The sequence below is a fragment of the Sceloporus occidentalis genome, unplaced genomic scaffold (genome assembly GCF_023333645.1).
Source record: "Sceloporus occidentalis isolate IW3139 unplaced genomic scaffold, rSceOcc1.0.p SCAF_37, whole genome shotgun sequence".
In the NCBI taxonomy this organism is placed as follows: Eukaryota; Metazoa; Chordata; class Lepidosauria; order Squamata; family Phrynosomatidae; genus Sceloporus; species Sceloporus occidentalis.
The window spans coordinates 9,098,950-9,114,407 of NW_028317017.1; the positions used below are offsets into that span (position 1 = coordinate 9,098,950).

Here is a 15,458-nt window from a genome sequence, read left to right on the forward strand (position 1 = left end):
ATCATTGCCATCTGTCAGCAGCTGGTGCCACAGTGAGTAATACAGTAACTGGACTGCTTGCTGTCAGCATATCTAGGTAGGCAGCCGAGTATAAGATCATGTGTTTCCAGAAAAAACAGCTGCTGTTTACTTACCAATTAATGCAGAATATGTGTCAATAGCATTATATTTATTATACAAAATGCACATAAAATATGTGGTTATAATATCTGAAAAATATAGACAGGATATTTTATTAATAATACTGTTAAATATAGATAAAATATATATAATTCTAACAGACATATAACTGACACATAACTTAATCACAATGAACGTTACATCCATAGTACAAACAGCAGCAGTCAAATCAAGATTTAACACAGACTAAGGCTGACACTAAACCTATACTAATTACATTTCAGATGTTCCAGATCTGGCAGAGATTATTATATTCTCTGCTAGTGTTTGAGTTTAGCTGTGTTTTGAGGAATGAAAATCATCTCTAATGAGGGCTGTGTTTCATCAGGGTGTGTGGACAGATCATTGTTGTTCTGTATGTTCTCCAGGCATTTTCCTTGTAGCATCTTCACCCTGTATCTCTTTAGAAGAGTCACGAGAATCGCTTTCATCATCACCATGGCTATGTACTTCCCTGCACATGCACGTGGACCAAAGCCAAATGGCTGGAAGTAACGATGCGGAACCTGTAACATGAAGGGGGAAAAGTTGAGAAATTCAAGATATGTTAATTATAAACATGTATAACTAAGAAAAACAAACTATTGAGTATCTACATTGTGTTAATAGATTGACGTATACTTAAGTCTAACATTTATTCTAAGTTTAAGCCACTAAATACCTAGGGCCACAGATGTGACTAAGACTGTAAACTTATTTATGTTTCAAATTGAAACAACCTTTGTATGTAAACCAATTAAACCAGAAGGTTTTATTCGCTAAAGGCTGAACTTTTATTTGCACACGTAAGCTGCTGTGGTCAGAGCCACTAAGGCTTTGATACACAATCAGTTAAATTGTAACTGGGTTACTGTGTCTCTTATTGAAGGCTATATGTGTTTACAATATATGTAGAATCCAACATTTAGTACTAGAGGAGGAACAATAAAGTCATAGTAATGTTCCATAACCTTGTTTGTGAGAATATAGTCATTTTTATATGGCCTGGCTGAGGATATTGGGAATTGTATAATAAAAAAAGCATTTGATGAATGCAAAGCCTGTTTATCATAAAATATATCACATCATTCACTTCAAAGTTTAATTATATCATCACCGTAAATTAAAAATTATAAATAAAAAATAAGTCATGAGTAATTAGTACATGTCTAAAGCATGTTATGTCACCTGCCATCAGTATTATGATTTGTACTGCTGTCACCCAATGATATATACAAAGTAAATGAATGCATCATTGCTAGGATATTAGGAACTGTCTCTTTTGCTATCCATACTATTTTAATAGCACCAAACTGAACTGAAGTGAGTTACAGAGAGGTGAAACATGTCATCTCAGTGACTTCACCAGTTCTGCCCTTCATAATGCATTGGTAGAGAAACTTCTTGTTTTGAAGAAGCCAGAGTTATTTATCAATGCATCCAAAAGTGAACCTAGATTAACTAAATCTTCTCTATACCTTTTGTGAGCCAAAACAAGTGTTCCCCACTGCAAGAGATTGAGAGAACAATTGTCCAGTATTTGATCAGTCTGACAGCTACAAAAAAGTCTCAGTAACAATAGAAAAATAGAATGTGATGGCACATAAAAGCCATTTGGGACATCTAGTCTGCTTACTGTGTTCCTGCTGTGTTTTATATTCAGAATAATTTAGTGACTATGCCATGCAAGTTTGAATTCCCTCAATTTATTAATCTACACCGGGCTCTAAGCTACCACCTTCAATCTCTGATTGGGGAATGGAATTTTCATCTTGCCCACTCACAGTCCAGGTTCTGCCCATTTCCATCGCTCTACAGTCTAGGTGGGCCAGCCTTACCCCTATGTGTTTCTGCCTCCTATATAGGACAGGAGAATGAAAATTGTAGCCATGTATTTCAGAGAACATAGTGTATAGAAAGGAAACAGCTTTGTGGATGGATTTAAGCCTACTTGTTTTGGCATATGATAAACCGATGTTGGAGCACTTGGTAGCTTTACCAGCTTTACCAGGCCATATCCTTGTTTAAACCCATACCATCTCACCCAACCTTAACAATATTAGGCTTCACATATGCATTAATATTAAGGTAGGAGTGGTGTGGTTTTTTAATTACCATAGCCAGAGATGTCGGCTGGTTTAACCACCAATCTAAAATTCCAAAGTTTGACAGTTTGTTGGCAATTGACATACAAAAGGCCTTGCAATTAAGTGTTGCAGACTATATACTTTTAAGATGAGGCCATCTGCTTTTTATCCTAATTTGCTGGTCTAACTTATTTAAAATAGAAACTAAAACATCCGTGGAAAAATGTGGTTGATGTGTATAAAGCTGCTGAATTACAGTGTTGAGTATGCTATATATAGAACACTGATTTAGGCTGTTAGTGAATATATAGTGATTAGGCTTCTCCCTGGGAGAAAATCCTCTGAGTTTAATTACTTTTAGTCATAATAAAACATATTTGAGCTTGAAATTAGGAAAGGTTTTAAAGATTAGCATGTATTTAACAGTGGTTACTTTAAACAGCAGATTAAACATCTAACAAATTCTTCCATAAATAAAAAGAGTAAATAAAATATGTATAAACTGTTTTAGATTTGAACATATTTTAAAAGAGGTCGCACATTAACATTTTTCTGTATGAATAATTCTAAATGCATTGGACAGCAAAAGTAGGCACATTTTTGATCAACTACAACACCCATGATCCTATATCATCAATAGGTCTTCTGATAAATAGATCACTGTAGGAACTGTAGTTTTTCAGTAGCTGAAGAGTCATATCTATCTAACCTTGAAATAGTCAATGAGTAAAACAGAGCAACAATTCTAAACCTCAAATAGCTGAACATACCGTCTTCTCAAAATTGTCCAGGGTAAATTCATTGGGCTTTGGAAAATATTCGACTTTGTGCATGCGTCCCAAGTTCAAAATGATGTTAGTGCCCTTCTTCACATTATATCCATCGATGATATCATCTTCTAAAGCTTTGCGCATAACCAAGTCTACAACCGGCTGATACCGCATACTTTCGTAGATGAAGTTCTCCAAAACTTTGAGGTTTTGCATGTCACTGCTCTCCACTTCCCTATCTCCTATTCAGTGGCACAACATTTATAAATGATCATCTTGAATTGATCTATTCATATTAACACTTCATATTTTACAATATAGCCAGACAGAGCTTCTTACCACTATGAACAGTTCACATCTTAACACTAACATAAACATTGTATGTTGGCCTTGTCTGACAAGGCCTAGGGCAACTATACATTTCGTAGCCAACTGGTTAACACAATGCAAAGGTAAAAAGCTACCCCTTACAATGTGACTTACACCTTACCTTGTGGTTTTTGTTTCAGGTAATAGGGCATGCACTGTTAGTTACATGAAGCGTCCCCCAAGATAAACAGAAATGGTGTTTTGTGTCATTGAGTATGAAACTAAATCAAGGACAGCGCTAATATGGAAACTATGAGACTGATTTAAAATGGCATGCACTGGCTTCTGTGATGCACATTACTGGACAAAGTCACATCTGATGCTCTGAAGCTTAGATATTATAGATGCCCAGAGGAAATACTGTGTAATTAAAAGAAACAGAGCCCCCAGCACCATTCCCCAATTGTGCCTGTTGCATTTGATCTGACCTAAAGCAAAGTGTATTGAGCAGATTTGTTTCTATCTCATTAAAATTTGTTGGAATACACGCACATGCCGCAATTGAATAAACATTTTAGACAATCTCTAAATACACTTTGTATGTATTCTCCTTTACCCATAATATCTAAAATGCCAGCTTCTATCCACTGATGTCACGCACATCTTAAGTGCAACATCTTTAAGAGGTCATAAAATGAAAGCAAAAACAGAATCATGGTAGCCTTTGATATTAACATATTAACTGAAACATTAATAATGTTCAAGAAGTTTCATTCTAACAACCTTGATAAAAGTAGCATATAGGAAAAATATAAAATGAGAACAACAGATACTTAAGTCTTAGACTTAGAGTTATCCAGTGCTGGCCCTCAAGTATCTCCAACAGCTTATGTCTTTTGGGATATCTTCAAATGTGTTTAGGTGGGTCAATATTAGCAGTTAAATCACCACCTGTGTTCTTAAATAAAAAAAAAATTAAACTGTTGTGATACTTTTGGGCTGGAACAGCAAAAGTCTAAAAGTAAAAATGTAGGTAGCTCTAAGTTGTTTTGCTATTTCATCACTCATACATAAAAATGCAATCATTTGTTGTTGCTTACCAACAACAGTGTTGATTTCATTCATCAACGCTTCTTCAATCTTTGGGTGTTGAGCAATCAAGACTAACATGAAGAAGAGAGACACGGACAAGGTATCAGGGGCAGCAATCAACATCTCCAAGATGCACTGGTTGACATTCTCTGCAGTGAGATCTCCATGGCTCTGTAAATAAGAGACATTATTTTATTTGCAATACAGTTTTAAAAAATTAGTTATATGGTCATTATCACAATTTGTTTAATGACTAAACATCTGTGGTACTTTTTACTTGCAACCTGTGCTGATCATAACTAGTTTGATGACCAAGTACCTCAATTTGCATCAAGTACTCGCACATCACAGGTCAAGATCTGGTTCCTCTGTTTTGCTTTGGTTTGGGGTAAACAGTGTTACCGTTTGCTTCAAGATAAATTAAGTGTTACAGTGAACCCTGATAACATTAATTATTCTCAAATGCTTTTAAACTTCAGTAAGGCAAATAAAAGTTACAAAAAGTACTGTATCGGTTTGCATTAAAAATAAAACACAGGGAACACAACACCATTGCTTTATGTGCTCTCTAGAATGTTTTTCTGTGGTACTTCTGGTAACAGATTAAATATGATTCTGAAAGCATTAAGATATTTAAATTTGAAATCCATACACCGCGCACCTGGGCAAAAATTAGTTCTGATGCGAAATCCATATTCTTATCCAGCTTCTCTGAGGTTGAAAGCTCCTGACGTTTTTGTTCAATTAGTGTTTCCAAGGCCTCTTTCAAATCATTGCTGCACAAAAAAGAAGGTAGTATAAATGAAATATACTGCATGTAATTACTTCTCCAGTCTGGTGAATGTGTTTTAACATTTAAGAACTTACGCTGACTTTTCATACTTCTTGTACAGCCAGGAAATTCTAAAAAATATATCTGGTTTCAGGAGAAGTGCCTGCCATGCATCAAAATATTTCTGGATCTTCAGAACAATATCATTTTCTGAAAAGAACAGGAAGGTTGATGCTATAAAAGGAGATCATAAGGTATCACAACAAACAAAGATTAGATCAAAAGGCAATGGCTGTATGCATTTCCCCTACCTTTTATAATTCTTAGCTGTTATATAGTGTGCCTTTCCTAAAATCATCCTGTATACAGAGCAACAAGGATTTTCAAATGTATTCATGGTGTATTGTACATGTGAGCGTTGACTAGAAATGTTGCCAAAGGGTGCTCCCCATCTTTTGTCCCTTTTTTGATATAGGCTTCTCCATTGTTAATTGATTTGTACTATACAAATTCGGCACTTGTCAGTTGATATTTTTAGATTTTATTGTGCCATGTTAGATTTTTCACGTTCTTTGAAGTTTCAATTCAGATAAAAGGTAGAATCTTATAATTCTTGATTAGAACAATTCTGGGCAAAATTATGGAGCAACTTCAACGAAAGCAGTATCTACCTATTGAGTGTATTAAAACTAACATTTTGCATCAAATGTTTTCTATGGTTTTGCATTATTAAATATGTACCAAAATCTCGCCATCAATAATCTCCCAATCTTTTATTTCTACCATTTCTTTATGTGGGTTTTTTGTGCTTTGGTCTGTTTAAAAATTGTGTCTTGTTGCTGTCTAAGTAAGAAATAATTACGATACAATATTTTTTTCAAATGAAATGAACTGCATTACAGATAAATTGAATTCATTGTGATTAAAAGCTGGCCTTACCATCCAAAGGGACTCTGAGAAAGAGCTTGTTAGAAGTGTCTAACATAATTAGCCTGATTAGCTTCAACACATTTACATTTCCGGAGTCATTGGTCACGTCTTCCAGTTTTCCTAGGAAGTGTTTTGTTGAATTAATACAGTGCTCGGTGGTCTGCATAAGGCAAGGTCCTGACAAAGCTAAAGACAATGGGGGTTATAATTCAACACGGTTGTCTGAAACACCTTTCATATTTGAAATATGTAATACACTGTTATACTTTATTTATGACCTGACTAATGAAGTGCATTGAGGCGAAGGATTAATTAAACAAGCAGGACTTCTCTGAAGAGGACAGCAGAATGCAGATGGAGAAGCCAAGACAGAGCAGCGTAGCAGCAGAATCAGAGACAGGGAACAGGTTGTTGGAGAAGGTAGGGAGAGAGTGAGTAACAACAATGAATTTCAGTTCCAAAAAAAAAAGCCATCTTGATTTCTCCAAACCGAAAGTTCAGGAAACGAAATTTGTTGTACAAGAATGAATGAACCTGAAACAAAATGAAAAATTCCACGTCCAAGTCTAATGTATATGTAGTATTTGTCACAAAACGTCTCCTAAATAGCAAAAGTATCATTTATTTCTATTTGTTACCCGATTTCAATACCTTTGGGAGATTAATACATGTCAATATTTATGCCTCAAATAGCGTAAAACATCCTTATGCAAGCCATGCAAAGCAAAAATAGCAAAACGGCCTGACAGGCTTCATGTTCTGCGGGTCTGATGTCTCCTCAGGCTAGTACTGCCCCTTAGTGTCCAACGCCCGGCAAGGAAAGACAGAACAAAGCTATGGTGAACGGTGAACGGATTTACTGAACCTAAGGAACACCTATGCAAAACTTTATATAAGTTCTCCTACTCTTCTGCTACAAGTATTATTATTATTTATTGTTTTATATAGCGCCATCAAATTCTGTAGCTCTGTACAAGTGATTAAATACTCCACCATGATGAAAACAGTGGGAGTTCCTCTTTAATTTAAAGCAATATATTCCAATGCAGTATAAAATATTCTACAGTATTGTCTGCTTATAAACTGACCTCTGTTTACTGACCTTGAGCCCGGGATACAGATCCTTAGACTGCACGCAACACTCTAAAAGAGGCAACTCACACAGATGGAGTGGCAGTACACCTGAATGGCATTCCTACCAAACAGACAACTAAGCATTTTATTCCATGCAATCAGCAAAAAGCTAAGCGGTACATTTTGTGAAGCTGTAGACTCCTAAATATGGAGATTGCAAGATTGCTTCTAAATAAGTACACATTTATTCTCAACTGACTTTAACTACTTCAATATCAGAAGTAGTGCATTTCCTCGCAACTGCAGATGCACACAAATATATATATATATAAATACATATACATATATATATATATATATATATATATATATATATATATATGTAATTTGTGATTTATTTGGGTGAACACAAGTGATTGCCAATATGTAGAAACACAAAAAAGAATTAATAATTCATTTAATAGTTGTTTGATAATTTAAATTAAACGCAGTAGAAGAACTGTGTCAATTGCATTAGGGTGTCTCTGTTTGGTAGGGCCTTCTACTGTCATCCATAGTAGATTTTACAATAATAGCTTTTGTTTGTACTTTTGCCCATAGCAATGTCTTCTAACAGAGTTTGAAAAATCTAACCAAATACTTGAACTGTGGTCTAAACTCATTAGCTCTTTTACAAAGCCAGACGGCAGTAATTAAATTCAAATAGTGGTACAGATTTATAGTCATAAGATTGTAAGCATCTATCATTTGGCCTCTTTGCATATGTATTTAAAGCTCACATTTGACTTATTATTAAGTACAGTTAAAATGTGAAAGAGTTGTGTCTACAGAAATTGTTCTACAACAATGCAAGGAACTCTCTCTTAAAATATACCATCTGTTTTGTTTTGTTGAATGAAAAAACTGTGGTTTTAAAGCCCATTTATACTGAGTTTTGATGATATCACACGTGATTTATCTCAATTTGTGAAAAATCAGAAATTCTGATGTATCGCCCCTCTTTGGTTTGAGATTTAGAAAAACACATGAGAATCTCCAGGAAGAAGGCTGAGAAAGTTTAAGAGCAACAAACAGATGGACAAAGGAGGACACACTCAAAATACACACAGTGCTGCTTTTCTGTGTGCATGTTCCTCTTTTGCATTCACTAAAATACAACAGATTTTAAGATCCCCCACTACATAAAAATACTTGCTTTTTTAAGCTGCTCTTTAAAAATAACCACCCTACTGCTTCATATGGCACAGGCCAATGACACGACACATTAGAACAACTACAAATTCCTTTGGTGAGTACCCAAGAATTTTCCAGTAAGATGATTTTACAAAAGTATTTACCTTTTGTGAAGAATGGGCGAATCACTTTCCATAAAGATGGATTGCTGTTAAATATGATTCCATTTTCATTCATTCCGATGCACTGTAACCCACGTTTGCTACCAAACCTTGAAGTATAATGACCGTGTTTCATTACATGGCATGCAGCTGATGATCTGTAGTGGGGAAATGTACATATAACTGGAGTTATAATATAATTTCATATAAAAACATACCTCCCAAGTGCCCATGCTTAGGAGAAACAATCCTATTTTTGGACCCAAATACATGTATCAACCATTGGCCTTAACATGCAGAGGCTGATTTTCACCTTCGCCAAAGCGGTCATTATTATTATTATTATTATTATTTATTGTTTTATATAGCGCCATCAAATTCCGTAGCGCTGTACTATGGGTAGACAGGACATAACAAGTAGTATGTAACATAACAAATTGACTTACAGAGACAACCATTGCAACCTTTTTGAAAGTTAAATTGTTATGTCATACACTACACTTGTTATGTCCTGTTTAACCAATGTACAGCACTGCGAAATATGATGGCGCAATATAAAACAATAAATAATAGTTAACATTTGCACACACAATCACTAAATTCATTATAGTTTCCATTAAAGAAGAACAACCTTCTTCTAAGTGCCTTACTTAGTTATATCTATTGCCAATAATAGGTACCAAAATCCCTGCCAAGTAACTTCGTCCCTAAAAGATAATTTGGCAATTAAAAATTAGCAGCATATGTAAAGGGTTCCGAAAATGGACACAATGACACCAAGAACAGCATGTTACTCATTAATTGGACGAGGTTTTAAATGGGATGATGTGCCTGTTTTAACATCTACACAACTGTACTGCGCAACCTAGAGAGAGAGAAAGGTGGTCCACAAAAACAGTACCATGTACATGTACAGCAAGACGTCATTTATTATTATACAACCCAGCACTGCACCCCCTACACGTTTCATTAAAACCAACTCTTCCAGAGCAAAACAGAGAAAGAGGGGCAGAGAATAACAGTGAATCACACATAGAATATATTAGGAAATGTTGGCACAACTCATAGCAAAAACATTTGTGGTTTTCTTGCTCAGACCAAAGAAATATGTTTTGAGTTATTGGTTTGCATGCATCTTCAACATTGAATTTTGGAATGAAAAGCCAACAAATTGAGGTTTTCTCATATCTGTAACTAAACAGCAAATTTCAAAGTAATCTAGCGCTCTGTCTATAGTAGTTCCACATTTGCAATGGCGAAAAATGATGTGTATTAACGGCCGAGGTTCATGGAGGTTGCATGTGTTAGCCGACTTATATGTAATTCCTGATTTCTCCTGAATGCCGCAATAACTACTCAAAGGGGACAAATGTTTCTATATTTTTTTGTGTTTTGTCCTATAGAGGGAGCTCCTACATTACAGTCGTTACACGCACATGATTTTCCCCCTACACTGTTGCATTATAATTATAAATACAGAATATTATACAAAATTGTATGTATTTCAAAATACACTGAAAATAAATACTGTATGCACTAAACAGCAGCAGGATGGGTTGTAATACTAGTAACGTTTCTATATTGGGAGTTATTACTAATATCTATTGTGAGATAATGCACTCATATGATATTTATACATGATTGCATATATATATATATATATGCAAATTTTTTTTTTAACTTGACTTCAGAATGTTAAAATCATTATGAAAACCCTGAAATCTCATAATCTCTTATAAACAGGAGCTGCACATGTAGTGGTGGGTGGGCTGGCTTGTAAAGACAAGTTTAACTTGTTTCCAACATAAATAAGTATGTAGGAACCTTCATGGTAACATCCTTATGGACAATGATAATATGCTATATATTTAGGAGGCGTTTGAGCTGGCCTGGGGCTCACACCAGTTCCATTCATAACAAGACAGACTAATGATGGCTAATCCATTTATATCCAGTATGTGACAAGCCACATGATACTGAAGACCATAGGCATTATAACTGTCAGCTACCTATTGCTTCACCTGATATTAATTTATCTATTAGTCTTTCATATAACATATGTCATGTACATAGTATCTGGAGTTATAGTAGATTTACACTTACTTGCTGATAATCAGAGTTTCCTCACCATTAATCCAGACTCTTACAACTTCCCCATACATTTTGTTGTAATAGTTAGCGGCGCTGCCTATTCCTGTCCGTAGGAACCTGCAGTAGGAAATCAGTGGACCAAGTCCCATGCAGTATGACGGACCTGTGAATATAAAATGAAAGTTTCATTGTTGTTTTGCAGCAAGGTGCATTTTATACCCTAATAGAAATTTAGACATGGTAGTCAATACTCCACACATTACTTTACCATAAATAGATCAACATATAGTAAGATGTAGAGTTCCATAAGCTTTCAGGACCTCAGTTTTCCCCTTTTAGATGTAATGGTCTAAGAGATTCCTTCAGACGCTATGTTACTAAAACAACTTCAGTGCATTTATCAACCCTTATAAAATATATCTTACAAAATAAATAAGGCCCCTTTTCTCTTTGTATAAACCTAAAACGTGAATACACCAAACAAGGGTATAACTAACTTTTGCTGGAGTAACTTGTGAAAATGGTTGGAGGGAGAAGCATTCCCAGTGGGATAAGGGGGACGAATTTTTAAATGATACCATCCTATTTCATTTACTTTCGTAATAGTTATGCATTTTCAGCTACCTTCCTAATTCAGCTAAAGCAGTGGGTATTTTGAAGTCAACAGAAATTGAGCTCATTGAAAAAAATAACTGATCAGTCTTCACTCCAGTGACACTAAGCTATATATGCCTGTGCCATTTTCTGGAGTCTATGTACTGAAATGTGAGACTCTACATACAATTTAATAATTTGACCTTTTTGTGTAATACACCCTAACTCCCTCTAAATTGTACGCTCATTTGAGCAGGGCCCTCATTACCTCTTGTTTCTCTAAGTTGAAAAGTTGTGTTCTATACTACTTGTTATGTTCTGTTTACCCACTGTACAGAGCTGCGGAAGATGATGGTGCTATATAAAGCAATAAATAATAATTTAGTATATACATAATATCTGAAAACCCACAAAGTAAACTAAAACATAGAAGTTAAAGGGATTTCTCCCACTGGGGTGAAACCAGTATATGACACACCCTGACAACGTACACATCCATCACAAAAGTGATCCTGTGTGACATTTTAAAGGGGAAGCCAGGAACATAATGGGATATAGCAAAATGAGACAGAATAATTAATAGCCGTAAAATAAAATATCTATAGGACAATGGAATGATTGGTTAAAATAAAAAACATACTTTCCCCATGACAGGCCTCCTTTAAAATGAACCTATATATTTCCCTGATATAATGTTACAGTAACACAAATGAATGTTGGCCATAAATTGTGATTTTATAAATGTTATGATTCACAATTTTGGTAATAGTCTCACATAAACTCATTGACTAAATGCAAAAGATATACAGATATGCAATATACAATGTATGGATGAAAATTAAACTAAAAGAAGACCTGTTATTATAAAAGATGTAGCCAAACACACCCAACACCCCCCAAAAAATACATAATATATACTCACTTGATACTTAGGCAATAAATGAATTTACAGATTTGTAAGTATTTTTAAAAGTATGAAAAAAAAACACTTGCGACACACTTTCAATAAATATATTTTCCCACTCAGCCTGGTAACTAAAACATTTGTGCATCATCCTTTATTAGATCAAAGCCTTTTCGATATACATTGTACAGATTTAACTGCTCGCATTAGAAATTACATTCAAAATCTAGTTTGGGGGCAAATAGTCCATTATGAGCTGTGCGCCTTCATTACAATATAAATTTGCGTTACAAAGCAATACATTAATTCATTCATTAAATTAATATAATAATTTGTTCAATAATTGTAATTTATCTGACTGGTTAATTATATAATTTGCAAAACTAACAAAAACACAATGATTTACCTGGTATTGATGATGTTTCTTCATGGCTCCAGATCACAATAAGGAGGAAAATAAAGACAAGAACAGAGGCGGCTGTTGCTGGAGCTATGCTGGGCATTACTTCAGTGATGTTATATTGCATTGTGCTAAAAGCTTCCAAAATCATGTCTTTGCCTCTGTAGGTAACCAGAGAATGAAGTTATAAAACCATGTGTTGTTTAAATCTCCAGGGGAATGAACACAAGGAATACCGTATGAGGATCTAAAGACTAGTCTTGTGGCATTTACCCTTTTTTATATTTTGAGAATCTGCTAGATAGGAGCAAATTTAGTCAAAACAAGATGATACCATTTCTTCTAGAAATGATTAATGAACTTGGAGTTATAAAACTTTCCTTCTTTGATTGTATGTGTTTGACAACTTCATGTGGCGTAATGTCCTTGACATTGGACATGGCTTTGTAGTCACTGGCGGGGGTAGCAACGGTGTGATCCTGTGAGATATGAGAAGCTATTATATCTCACTCGTATGGTAAAAAAAATGTGTTAAGCGTCACACATGGGACGGTTGCATTAAAAAGGTCATTTCAATTCTGTAAAATTCAAAATGTGTATATTTTTATGCTTTACGCTGTAGTTCCTCTCATGTATCAGGTGTATTTACAGAGATATAGGCAGGCCAATAAAAAGCTTATTTTGGAGTCAAATGTAATAATTCTGTACGAGTGGAAGCTTTTAGTGAAATAGAAAAGCTCAAATTTAATTTGTCGGAATCCCCAAGCAAGCAACATGTAGTCTCAGGAGCAGAGATACCCTATGCCACTGGTGTCCAACCTGCGGCCCTTGAGCTGCTGCAGGACTACATTTCCCATAAAGCTCTTTTAACTAAGGGGCTGGTTGAGGAGTATGGGAGATGTAGTCCTGCGGCAGCTGGAGGGCCGCAGGTTGGACACCCCTACCCTATGCAGATAGGATCTCAGAAGAATGGAAGTCAATGTGAATGCACGTCGCTATATATTTTTGTGGGGATGCATAGGTATAGGTTGTATAGTTTGTGTCTCTTAAGTAGCTGCATGCCATAATGACATAAGAAAAGATTTATTTTTATGACATGTTGATTATGTTCAGCTAGTCAAATTTATACTTAATTTAGGTTTTGTGCTTCGCATGGCTATCACCCTAGTGTGGGCAGTGCTCCCCTTCAGGTGCCCTTAAATATTATATGTGATTATATTGGAGAAACCCCTCTGAATTGTGTTATCAGGGCCCACATAATCTTCTGCTAGATCTAATTTCTAGTGTCAAATAAAAAAAGAAAGTTTGAAAAAATGTTGTACTGTATTGTCTTTTTTAAAACAATTCTAGTTTTTTCATGTAATATTTTCAGCTGCATATTAGTCAGCTTACATATTATAGCTGTGTTATATTTTGTTTCTACTAGAAAAAACGCCCTGACTCCTTATCATACTGCCTTGTAGTATACAGTGGAATTGCATTACCATCCTGTTGGACACTAATGGAAGTCTATGGGGAAAATTGTTTTGTTGTACAACCAGGACATAATTATCAATGTATTGCCATAAAAATTCAATTCCATTTTGTGTTGGAGCAGGGAAAGTCACCCCAAAAATCATGGCAGACAATAATGGCCTCATCCAGGTCTGCTGATAACGGAAGTTTATTTGAGAAAATGAGTAATATACATTCTGTATACAGCAATGTATTGTATGCTCAAGGAGATCTTATCCCCATTTAATTAACCTACACACTTGTTATAGCTCTAGCTTGTAAAACCATTTCTTATTTGGACGAGATGACTATAAGCTATCATGGGACAATATGATCTCTTCTGTGCCAGGAAGGAAATCGATCTGATTTCTAAATGATCCCGATGTGCCACAATCAAGACCTGCATGTTATTTACCAGCATTTTGTCATGGCACACCACATCTCAAGGGTTAAACTTAAGTAGCACCTAAAAGAAACTTCATTTTAGACGATTTTCAGGTGTATGTTAAAATAATCTAATTAATATAGAACATTGGGTTAATTATAGATTGCAGAAATAGGAATCACTTCCATTCCAGCTGTGTCAGGGTTGTCCAACGACAATGCTTGAGGGACACAAAATGGCCAGGTTCTGAAGTGATACATAACACATTTTCCAATAATGCTACAAGTTATTTGTTTTAAAGCTAGTGAAATCCTAACATTTGGCAGCTTTTACGTCTCTTGGAGTAAGTTGGACTCTCTAAATTATACCATAAATCTTTTAAAACTAGTAAAAAAATAGTAATCTTCCATCCAATTTGTATGGCTAAAAAACTAATTTTGTTGAATTAGTTTTTTCTAATCATTATATAATAATGTTCAATATATATACACTAATAAAGAAATTATTATTTGATAAACCAAATAATGGGGTTCAGTTACTTTGTCAGTTGGTATCCCATTGCAAGCATGCATGACAGTGAATCCATACAAAAAATGATACATTGTTAACGTTATTACAAAATAATTGTAATCCGTTTAAAAAAAAACCATCAAAAATGCAGGCATGTATACTTGGTTTTAAGATTCAATACATTCTAAAATTTCTCAAAGTTGTAGTAAAAATATGAAATACTAGCTTGTATATGGTTTTACGATTTGATACATTCTATGATTTTAGTAAAAAAAACAAAAAACAAAATAGTTTGTTATTGTTATCAATAAAATAAAAAATTTAAAATAAATGGCAATAGTTGAAAAAATAAAGATACATACACTAGGTATATTAAAAATACACTGTACTAAACAATCATAGTCCTTTGTCTTTCTATCACCGTGCATTATACTGTATACATAAAGCACTTCTTTGATATAGCTAGTAAAAACCTACCTGTCCCTTCGGGATAATTCTGAGTTCTGTGAGGAACCCTGAGATACCTACCTTTTTAAAGTAGAGAGAAAAAAAA

The 15,458-nt window shown here is 34.8% G+C and overlaps 1 protein-coding gene across 1 annotated transcript; it reads right to left on the minus strand.

The window, feature by feature from the left end:
- Positions 1-440: 440 nt before the first annotated feature.
- Positions 441-12,667, minus strand: LOC149297812 (aromatase-like). Its single transcript, XM_089488249.1, has 9 exons — positions 12,523-12,667; positions 10,631-10,781; positions 8,531-8,685; positions 6,129-6,305; positions 5,285-5,399; positions 5,079-5,193; positions 4,426-4,588; positions 3,017-3,258; positions 441-686 (listed from the first exon to the last, which is right to left on the minus strand). The coding sequence occupies exons 1-9, from the start codon at positions 12,665-12,667 to the stop codon at positions 441-443; spliced, it is 1,509 nt and encodes a 502-aa protein (XP_089344375.1).
- Positions 12,668-15,458: the final 2,791 nt, after the last annotated feature.

What these genes read in the sequence shown, in the direction of transcription:
- LOC149297812 (XM_089488249.1), bottom strand. Translation starts at nt 12,667, where the DNA reads ATGATTTTGGAAGCTTTTAGCACAATGCAATATAACATCACTGAAGTA. An exon ending in AAGAAGTATGAAAAGTCAGC is followed by an intron (nt 5,194 to 5,284) that starts GTAAGTTCTTAA and finishes TTTTTTGTGCAG; the next exon opens with CAATGATTTGAAAGAGGCCT. An exon ending in TGGACAATTTTGAGAAGACG is followed by an intron (nt 687 to 3,016) that starts GTATGTTCAGCT and finishes TTCATGTTACAG; the next exon opens with GTTCCGCATCGTTACTTCCA.